The 11519-nt window shown below is 49.0% G+C and overlaps 1 protein-coding gene across 1 annotated transcript; it reads right to left on the reverse strand.

Moving 5' to 3' along the window:
- Positions 1-350: 350 nt before the first annotated feature.
- LOC127302155 (F-box/LRR-repeat protein At3g03360) lies at positions 351-6025 on the reverse strand. The gene is given in 6 exon segments (XM_051332553.2): positions 351-675; positions 758-910; positions 996-1073; positions 1076-1849; positions 4844-4959; positions 5438-6025. Coding segments are annotated over 6 exon segments (1404 nt in total). The 5' UTR covers positions 5517-6025; the 3' UTR covers positions 351-471.
- Positions 6026-11519: the final 5494 nt, after the last annotated feature.

Genomic DNA, 11519 nt, shown 5'->3' on the forward strand with positions numbered 1-11519 from the left:
GTTCGACGGGCAGGGCAAGATGTACCTACACAAGGGGTGGGACAAGTTTGCCCGCGACCTCGCGCTCGAGCTCGGCTAGGTGATGTTGCACGCTTGTCAAATATAATTTGAACTTATAAAAATGAACACTGTAGAACTACTAACAATTTGACCTCTAAATTCTACATAGCATGGCACCGCTTGCAAGGCTCCAGAACATCTAGCTGAACTGTAGATGGAACTTTCTCCTCAATGTACAGCTTCACAGCCACGATCGATTTGTACGCCTCACTGACATATGCCCTGTTCAGCGTAGAGCACTTCCTGCCAGATATGTCTCCAGAGCACCGATAACTTACAGTAATAGTAAAAAAGATGAAACCAACAATGGGAGGAACCACCGTTGTATTTGATATAGGAGGTGGTGAGTCTCGAACTCTGGCTGTTTAGTACAACTTCACATGTACTAACCAGTAAGCCTCAGAGTCTTTCTCAACTTACAGTAATAGTGTCTAACATAAGGAACTTAAGTGATGTTGCACTCTCTAGAATATGTCGTGTTAGCTCAACCAAGCTCTTCTGGGGGCGGAAACCAGTGATCTTCACAATTTTGAGCTTGTCATGGCGGTGTTCCGGAATTTGCCTCAGATTTGAGGGATCTCCAACAATCAAGTCATACTTCGACGCCACTGATACCTGAAAAGATAAATTCGCCTCAGAGTTAATGATTCCACCACGGCTATCAAATAACCCCCGTGCAGGATGAGCAGATACTTACAGACAAGACAAAAATCTCCAAGGTAGGAGAAGCATCAAGGAAAGAAGCCAATGATAAAAAATCATATTCCTGGTTGGAGCTCCATCCACAGATAGAAATATTTAACTCCTTGAGGTGGAGAAATTTATTAGTTACCATCGGTACATTGACTATCTGCATAAGGATGCCACAATATCATGTTCCAAGATATATGGCTATTGTTATACGCATATTTATCACCTCAAATGTAAGAGCATACCTCACAACGAGAACATAAGGTCAGAGTCTCAAGATATGGCACACTGGACGGGAGCTTGTCGATAGCATAACTGATAACACACCTATGTACAACTTGAGCTTCTTCACTTGCAGTGACTCTGCAAGCGGGAGTTGTACTTCACCACCTGCAAAGTCAAAGCTGGAGATATTTGGGGCTTTGTTCTCTATAACTTGAAGACTCGAGCATTCAAACACCTCCAGATAGCTGAGCCGCTGCAGCAGGCAAGGTATCTCGAGGCGAATTATATCATAACAGTATGTGAGCTTCATTTTTTCCAAAGCAAATGAACTGGAAAGAAGGCGCCCTAACTCATCCCCTGTAATTCGCACTTCATACAGTTCCAACTCTGTAAGGCATCTCAAACCAAGGTTAACAGTAGGGCGCAGGGCACAATGATCAAGGCTGAGATACCGAATTGTGTTTCCACTCCTATGAGATAAAAGTGAGCAAGGGAAGTCGTATTTTGACTTGTCTGACAACACTGAAAGGGTAAGTTCTTTGGTGACTTGTGTCATAGCAATCTGTAGCCAACTATTGAGACGATTATAAGATTTGGTATTGTAAGGGCCATAGAAATCAAGCTCCAAAGCTTTCACACCAGTGCATCTATGGTTTGCCAGGATACGTTCAATATTGTTGTTATACTCTCTTCTGTCTCTTTTATCATCCACACCCCCTGTCCAGTGGCGTAATTTGTCTTTTGAGCACATAGTTTCTTTGGTGAAGGCGAGATTCAGATGGCATCTCCAGGAGCGTAGAAAGGCATGAGACACACAGGCAGCCCTGGCAGCATCTCTCATTGGCACTAGGGAATATATATGATGCCAGATTTCCTGCATGCACAGGTGGACAAGTTCGAAATTCGACTCTCATAGTAATAAAAAAATATAAATGAACTACTCTTCAGGGATTACAGCTCTGTAAATGTTGTTTTTAAGCTAAACAGGGATAGCATAAGCTAGATGAGTAAGAGGCTAAGGATCAAAGTGGGATGGAAGAATTGCTGTGCAATTTCTCTGTAATACATCAGACCATGCTGTCTAGAATAACTCCTATACATGATTTTATTGCCGACATAATGTAAAACTTCTACAATGATTTGGAAGGATGGGCTGGAAGAAGGAAAGATTTCTTCTCAACATCATATCTGAATGATGTTTAGTATCGATGAAGACACAGATGCATGAATATTGAGTAGTGTGCCTCAACACAGGTTTGGCGCATCAGTTGAACTGATTAAGAAAAAAAATTGGACTGTCATCCGAAGTTTCTGCAAAGAATATTAAATTAAATGTAGTAAGGAAGTGTCAGAACATAGCAGTTTTGTAACAACTTCTGCTTTATGCGATTCTGACAAACAATATATATGTCTGAAGAAACTGGGTTATCAAGTCAAGGGTCTAGAATTTGTTAGTTTGGGCAGAGACAAGGGTTTCACTAAATTTTAATACGCTAATCCACGGTACTCCCTCCGTCTCAGTTTACTAGTCTTCCCCGTATCCCTAGGTCACCAATTTGACCTATATAATTTAAATTATATAATGCAAAAATTATATCATTAGAAAATAGAACATCTAAACTTTCTAATGATATAATTTTTATAACATAGGGGCACGCGCACGCCTAATAAACTGTGAGAGAGGGAGTAACTGTTATCTTCTATAAGAGCACAGAGAATTGCATGGCTCAAAACCCAGGCCGTTTTAAGCAAACATTCAGTGATTTCTTGATTGATCAAGATTATCTATAAGCAGTTGAAAATTACAGAAATTCTACCATACCAACCCTGACAATTTTCATCTTACTGATTCATCGGAACTATGTAGCATGTAATTAATGAGGCTCATCATTTTATGGCACTACTTCCATGAACCGCTCTAAAAACACTAAGTGATTTCAAACTAACTTTTCAGTTCATAGCCGACAATTCCATGTTAATAATTCCAGCAAATGTCATTGTAGTTTCTTTTTAACAGAATATGACTTTCCTGTAAATTTTCAAATAAAGTGTTATGTACAAACTAAGAGCTAGAGATTAGCAGATGCTAATATACAAAACAAAGCCATAAGCCTCTAGTCTATGCTAAAAGAAAGATTGCACCCAAGCCCTGATGCCAGAGTATGACTTTCATTTAGCTTTGTGATGAAGTAGTAGATCCAACTCATCCTTAAACTTCTTATGTCAGCGATAGGCACTGGGTGGGACAGCCTTAAAAAAAATCATTCCGGGTAGTCCAGATAGCCCAGAATATAAGTATGATAATCTCCATTAAGAATGGCTGCCGAATTTGGTCCTTAAGACTTTGGATAACCTCTTGAAAAAAAAAGGTGGTTTCTTGTTTCCAAAACCTCTCATTGCACATAGGGCAGGAGTAATCCATACAAAAATGCTTTCTCTGCAGCATGATTCTTGTATTCAATCTGTTATGGGTGAGCAGCCAGAAAAAAATTTGTGCTTCTGTTGGCAGCAGCTCTTCCAGGTCAATTTGAGAACCTGAGGAACTTCTACATGTACCATCTGCACTTTATAGGCCTTGGACACTTTGAACTGTGATGAACTCCCAAAGGCTGTCCATGAGTCATTTGCACCACTCATTTGAGTCCCAGTCAGTGCAGTAGTTTTGGGACATCAAATAAGTACACTCTTCTACGTAAAGGAAGATTGTGATACTATTTCTGCAAAATGTTTGAATTCATGCTACTTAGTTACAAATATTGTTAGACCAGATTAAGTGATAAACAAGCATTATAGTATTTAGATCGTACATAATTATGGATGGTTCACATCTACATAATGTGCTGATTGGAATTAGTATTTGGTTCCGTTGGAATCAGGGGAATCAATGTAATGTTGCACCCCAGGGAAGCATAATGAACCAACTGGAACAGATATAGCATATCGGTGACGAAAAAGATTGGGAGAGCATTTCCTGACCTTCAAAGAGCCAATGAGCAGAGCATAGGAAGGAACACGAATGAGAGGGTGGATGGAGGAGAGGGATTTCATGGGTGCGTGGTGAAGAAGGATATAGGCGTGGCGCAGTGGTGTGGAAGGTGGGCTTTAGGTACTAAATTATGCTGATAAAGCACGTCAGAGAGCTAGTAACGAATAAATATGCAGCTCGGACAGGTGAGTGTCTGTCCAGACAGTAAAAAACAATGAGGTGGGTACAGGTGAGCACAGTTCAAAGCAAAATCCTCTGGTTTAATCATGTATGCTTAATTAGTCATCTGTTCTCGAATAAATGACTGGCAAACAGTGATGGACACTGCACTCATTACATGATAGAACATCACAACTAGCATAATGCAGCATGATAACAAGATTATCTTGATTCTATCAGCAACAATGGTGTCCTTAGTTGATCTCCTGGAGCAGGTACAGAACAGCAGTGAGGTTAGCAAGGGTGATGATGGTCAGGAGCTTGAGACTGACACATTGTTCATCCAGGTAATTTTTTTGAGGATATGAGTGTATCCCATTTCCGTTCTATTCCCTCCGTCCCCTAATATAAGACTTAGCTTGCCAAAACGTCTTATATTAGGGAAAAGAGGTAATATTAATCATATAGTGAAGAGGAGTGGATGTAAACTATAGCAATCACGGCAAATGAAACATAAGACACAGCTTATACGGGAAACATGATATAGTAGGGGATCAAAATCTGATGGAGCAGTTTTCTGCTGGGAAGTGGTTGCAAAAGAGCAAACTAAATGCAATTGGACTTGTGATATTGCAACAGTGAAAGATATGTTGATAAAATGTCTCTTAACAGTTGTGCTGATACTTTCACTTGCAACAGAAGACTCTCATTATCAGAACATACCTCTGGAAGGTATGGCCCTGCATATCTTACTTTTGTGCCACCATGAGAATTATCATCCTTTTGTCGGCAGGGTGAGCTGTTTCTTTTAGTTAATGATGAAGCAATTCTCGAGCCATCTGCAGCACATAAAAATAAGGATTAGTAGCGGGACATGCACAGATCAGTCCAATTTTGGGCGAGGACATGGACGGCATTTGAAAGACTCGATTTGGGTGAATATGGAAATTGAACTCCAAATTGAGCACAGGAATTTTATTAAAAGGATGCAATTAGTCCCAAGTCTCAGTCAATTTCCTTCAATCTGGCGCAATCGGATCGCATCAGCCAGTGAGCTCACCCACAAAAGGTCTCTTTTTTATGAATAAATGCGAAGTGGGATCTAAAAGCAGAGATCTAGGCTAGTCAAACATGGCATACGAAATAGGGATCAATTTTGCTATCCACCAAAGTGAGGCTTCGCGCTCTAGGAGTACCTTCCAGCCGGTTTGGGTCGAGCTTAGTAAATCAGTAGCAGTCGAGCATCACAGTAACAGTGTTCTGAACAGCAGCAGAACATAGATGAATACTAAGAGAGGCCGAAGAGGCTAAGCTTACTCTGTGGTTGGCTGTAGTTGCGATTCCTCATCTGCTCCCGCTGCATGGACATGAGCCGATTCAGCGCCAGCAGCCCCATGGCCGGATGATTGACTGTGCCCTCGAAGTTTCCGTTCTCCTCTGTCTCTCCCTCTGCTACTTTTCCTAGGGAGCGTCTCTCGCTCTGCTACTTAAACTCAAGTGGACGCCGCGCTCCGGTAGCTGATCCCGCCCTACCTCAAACACCTTCCGTATCCAAATCAACTTGCGAGGGAGGGACGAAACCAAGTCGGCGCCGCCGGCCAGTGTGAAAGTCGGGGGAGAGACAGAGTAGGGGTAAGAAACCACCAACCAGACCCTACGGCCGTTTTCATACGGGCCAGGGCTCCCGTCGCGGACAGCATCGAGGACGACGACCTCGTCCCCGCGTGGTCGCCCACCATCTCCGCCGGGGACTACGTCCACGACAGCTACGAGGAGGAGGCTGTCCTCGCGCAGACCAAGGCCGTCAGCGCTGCGGAGGCTCGAGCTCGCTTCCGCCGGGAGGAGCCGTCCGCCAGGTCCACGAATACGAGGCGGCCCGTCGGGAGGCCCGCGTTCGCCGCGTGAAACTCGTCCATGACAGCGTCGGCGCCGTCTGCGCCGACACACTGCACCACCACCGGCACTACCGCGCGTAGGCCACTATTAGGCCGTATTTTGCTTAGCTAAGTAACTACTTGCCGGTGTAACCAGTACTATAGCTTTAATTTGTCGAACAATGTAAGTTTTGATGCTCAATCGAAGCATCAATTTCATCTTGAACTATGATCATCGCCTAATTTACTCGCACCATTTCAAATTCCGTTTTTTCAGTTCCAGTTTAACGGTTTCTAATATGTGACAACAGTTTTCCGGCACGAGAACACGAGTTCGGTGAACTGAACTCGCATTTTTCAGTTCACGTGTTTACGGGCTCTGCTAGAGCATCTCTAAACCGAAACTAAAAAACTCCGGCGATAATACGGGGTCGGTTCGAAGATGGGCTAGAATGGAGTCCCAACTCGCGGCCTGGCTCGTATAACGAGTTTGGGCCCCCGAGAAACTGCACGGCCATCCGTATTAAAAGGAGTCGCGGAGGGGAGTTCAGTTTCTAAACCCTATTCCCCTCCCCCCCCGCCGCTTTCACTCCCGCCACCGCCGCCTGCCTCCTTTCCGGCGAGCCATTCCGCCTCCTCTGATGCCGCTCCGCGTCTTCCGCCACCACCCCTCCGTCCGCAATGGGGCGGTTAAGACGCGTAGGTACGGGAGTGGGCCGAATCGGCGGCGGAAAGGAACCACGGCGTTCGTCCGGTGTACGGGTGGAGGCGGACCGCGCGAGGCGGTCGCGTTACGACGGCGCATGGAAGCGGGCGGGCCGAATGTGGCCGCAAGCTATCGCACACCGGCAAGCGCGCGAGGAGGCGGCTGAAGAAGGAGAAGTCGAGGCGCCCCCCGCCGACTCGTGCAGCGCGGCGCTGCCCCCGCGCGACAACGACACCGACGACATCGACGGGCCGCCTATAGCCTGCGGGAGCACCTCGGAGGTGGCGGCCTTCGAGGTGGCGGCGCTCATTGTCACGTAGGATTCGACGGCGAGGAAAAACCCTCCGCTGCTGACGGGAAGCGCCCCGGTGACAATCCAGGGCCTAATCTAATCATTTTAGGACAGGCCAACAATCCTGCCCATGGGTTCCGGCGCCCATGGACACCCGACCTGAATGGGCAGGGTATGGGTCGACTACTTCACCCATGTGTCTTACCCACGGGCAACCCAATTAGTCATGGATAGGGTATGGGTATGAGATTGTGCCCATGGGTCGCCCGATGGGTCGCCTGCTAATTAAATTATATTAATAGTTTATTCTATATCAGAATTAGTATTTTCTTTATTTAAATTAATTGTTACCACATTCAAAGCCAACACCCATTTGAAAGGTAGTAAGACACGGCTGCCATAGCAGTAAAAGAAGCGATAATACGAGAACCAATCTGTGGTTGGGTGGTTAGGAGGGTGGTTGTACCCCCAGCCCACCAGAGTTCAAACCCCAGGTTTACCATCTGTGTATCTCATAAAGATGGAATATTCATTTAGTGGGAGGCGACGTTCCCGTCGACAGCGAGGAGCATGTGGTGGCTTCGTTAATTTCAAGATCCTATCTGCCATCAGTATTTCAGAGGTGCTCATAGGGGTTGGGTGTGCGTGTGTGTGTTCATAGGGGTGAGTGTATGCACGTGTATGTGAACGCCTACGTTTGTACTGTGTTTCTTAAAAAAAAGTAAAAGAAGCGATAATACATTCCTTTTTTAGGGCATCGATAATACACTCCTAACAGTATACCTCCGACCTGTCATATTCACATGGTTGTTTTGGGCCAAAGCTACCGGCCCATGCAATATAAGACGGGCTTCCACGTCTGTAGATGGTTCACTATTTCCTGATGTACTGTCGCTAGTGCTCCCGGTTAAGGCATCTCCAGCGGTGCCATGTAAATGGCGGACGCGAGAAAGACATTTTTGTCCACGCGTCCGTTTGCGTTTGGGGTGCCGATGTATTTCCGTGTCGGCATGAATTATGAAGTTTAAAAACAACAAAATAGGCGCCTGGGAGTGCCTCTAGTGGGTAGGAACTGTGGATCAATGGCAGCGCACAATAGCGCCGAAAACATAAGAAGAAACCTACCGGCGAAATAGACCGAACAGGTCGTGAGCGGCGCGGAAGGGCGATGCAACCGGCAACGTTTGGCCCCAAAACAGCCGGCAGGTACGCGCCGGAGCCAATCCTGAGTATGATCCTGCTCTCCCGCGTGACGACAACTGAGCCGGACGGCGAGTACTGCGGCGCTGCGGCGGGACGACGACGGCTGGGGTTGGGTGGTGGCGTCGCACTAGGGCAACAAAGAAGGGGAAAGAAGCAAATCGAAGCGATCGATTTCGCTGTCCCTGACTTGCGGGACCGGGTAGAAAAAAGAGGACGCTCGGCGCGACCGCGGAGGGTCCGCGGAGACGCAATGCGTCGCCGCGGACGGCCCGGTCACTTTGCGTCACCTTGCTAGAGGAGGGTCTAGACGCATTTTCGGTTACGACGAACACAAACGGTCGCTTAGCATCCATTTGCGTCGCGCTGCTGAAGATGCTCTTAGAGATCCAACGCGGAGACCCAAACCCAAAAACGGAGACCACTTTCGTCCGTTTGGGTAAAATCTGCTCCCAACGCGCGGACCTATATTAAAAACGGACAGCTATAGTGTCCGGCACGACCCAAAGCCAGACCAAATTTGGGAGCATTTTGGGGCGAGCCGGACGCCTGCAGGCGTCCGTGGTTATCCGCGCGTGTCCTCCCAAACCCCACATGGCAGCCAGACTAGTCAATCCACCCAGACCCCATAGCCTTCTCTCTCCTCTGTCCTTCTATTTTCTTTTTCTGCCATGGATGTTGGCTTCGCTCCCCACCGGAATAGGGCTCGCCGGCCAACCGCCTTCGTCGAGCTCGCGTGGAGGCTCCCCGCTAAAGACGACCCCTTTTTTCGTCCATGCCGGAGGTCGCCGCGGCCGAAACGGAGCACGGGCGCGGGAACGGACGCCGGCCGCTTGCCACGCCGTCGTGGGCGGAGCTCGCCGCGACGGGCGCGAGCACGGACGGGCATGGGCGGGGACGGAGCTCGCCGCGACGGGCACGGGCGCGGACGGCGCCGGCCGCGTCGGCCACGGTCGGAGCCGGCTGGCCGTGCGCGCACGGGCGGGGCGGAGGCTCGCCTCGCCTCTCTCGGCCGCGCCGCGCGGGCTCGCCTGCCGGGACGCCGCGAGGATGGGCACGGGCACGGGCGGGGCAGGCCGTGTCGGCCAAGGGCGGGCACGGGCGGGGCGGCGGGCGGGCACGGCGGGGCGCCGCCGGCGCGTCGGCCACGGGCGAGACGGGCATGGGCGGGGGCGGCGCTTGCCCCGACGGCCACGGGCGAGGCGGGCATGGGCGGGCGGCGCTTGCCCCGACGGCCACGCCGCGTCGGACGCCGCGTCGGGCATGGGCGAGCGGGCGGGCACAGGCGGGCGCCGCTGACCGCGTCGTCCACGGGCGGGAGCGGCCACGGGCGGCGCCGGCCCGATCGGCGATGGAGCAGGTTGGGTGCGCACGGGCGGCGCCGGAGCCGGCCGCACGAGCCACGGGTGGGCGAACCTGGCCGCGGGCGTCGCCTGCCAGGACGCCGCCGAGGTCGTCGCCGGAGCTCGTCGCCGGAGCACGGGCGGGGTGGGGCCTAGCTCGTTGTGCTGTGATGTTTCTTGGCCAACTAGTACTAGTACATGGCTAGAGAAGATTTGAGTCACTGCGCGAGTTGGGAATAAAAAAAGCTACGGACGTCCTCGTCCATCCGCATCTCCGGAGGCCGACCCAAACAACCAAAATCGGACGCTAAAACGCGTCCGTTCGGATCGCAGTGTTGGAGTTGCCCTAAATGCCACGAACAATCCTGCCGCCGTCTTGCAAACAGAGCTTGGTTCTGGTGGTTAGGTCCCTTGTGGTGGAACCAGCCCACCCAAGTTCAAGTCCTAGACTTGACATGGGTGTTTGCATTTACCTGGATTTATTCCAGGATTTAACTGGCGCTATGCTTTCAGTGGTAGGTGACGTGCCCGTCAATAGCGAGGCGCCAGTGGTGACTTCGTCAATCTCAAGATATGCCGGCTCAGTCCCTCGGAGGTGCTCATAGGGGTAGGGTGTGCGTGCGTGCGTTCATAGGGGTGTTTGTACGTGCGTGTTTGTGAGCGCCTGCATTGTACTGTGTTCTGACTTCTGATACGTGTCAAACGTATCTATAATTTCTTATGTTCTATGCTACTTTTATGATGATACTCACATGTTTTATACACACTTTATGTCATATTTATGCATTTTCCGGCACTAACCTATTGACAAGATGCCGAATAGCCAGTTGCTGTTTTCTGCTGTTTTTGGTTTCAGAAATCCTACAAAGAAAATATTCTCGGAATTGTACGAAATCAACGCCCAGGGTCTTATTTTTCCACGAAGCTTCCAGAAGACCGAAGGAGTTACGAAGTGGGGCGACGAGGCGCCGCCACACCAGGGACGCGCGACCAAGGTGGGCCCCGCGCCGCCCTGTTGTGTGGGGCCCTCGCGCCGCCTCCAACCCTACCCTTTCGCCTACTTAAAGCCTTCGTCGCGAAAACCCCAGTACCGAGAGCCACGATACGGAAAACCTTCCAGAGACGCCGCCGCTGCCAATCCCATCTCGGGGGATTCAGGAGATAGCCTCCGGCACCCTGCCGGGAAGGGGAATCATCTCCCGGAGGACTCTTCATCGCCATGATCGCCTCCGGATTGATGTGTGAGTAGTTCACCCCTGGACTATGGGTCCATAGCAGTAGCTAGATGGTTGTCTTCAACTCATTGTGCCATCATGTTAGATCTTGTGAGCTGCCTATCATGATCAAGATCATCTATTTGTAATGCTACATGTTGTGTTTGTTGGGATCCGATGAATATGGAATACTATGTTATGTTTATTATCAATCTATCATATTTGTGTTGTTTATGATCTTGCATGCTCTCAGTTGCTAGTAGAGGCTCTGGCCAAGTTGATACTTGTAACTCCAAGAGGGAGTATTTATGCTCGATAGTGGGTTCATGCCTCCATTTAATCTGGGACAGTGACAGAAAGCTCTAAGGTTGTGGATGTGCTGTTGCCACTAGGGATAAAACATCAATGCTTTGTCTAAGGATATTTGTGTTGATTACATTACGCACCATACTTAATGCAATTGTCTGTTGTTTGCAACTTAATACTGGAAGGGGTGCGGATGCTAACCCGAAGGTGGACTTTTTAGGCATAGATGCATGCTGGATAGCGGTCTATGTACTTTGTCGTAATGCCCAATTGAATTTCACACTACTCATCATGATATGTATGTGCATTGTTATGCCCTCTTTATTTATCAATTGCCCAACTGTAATTTGTTCACCCAACATGATATTTCTTATTGGAGAGACACCACTAGTGAACTGTGGATCCCGGTCCATTCTTTTACATCGAATACAATCTACTGCAAACATTGTTCTTTAATGTTCTTC

Source organism: Lolium perenne, chromosome 5, assembly GCF_019359855.2.
Source record: "Lolium perenne isolate Kyuss_39 chromosome 5, Kyuss_2.0, whole genome shotgun sequence".
In the NCBI taxonomy this organism is placed as follows: Eukaryota; Viridiplantae; Streptophyta; class Magnoliopsida; order Poales; family Poaceae; genus Lolium; species Lolium perenne.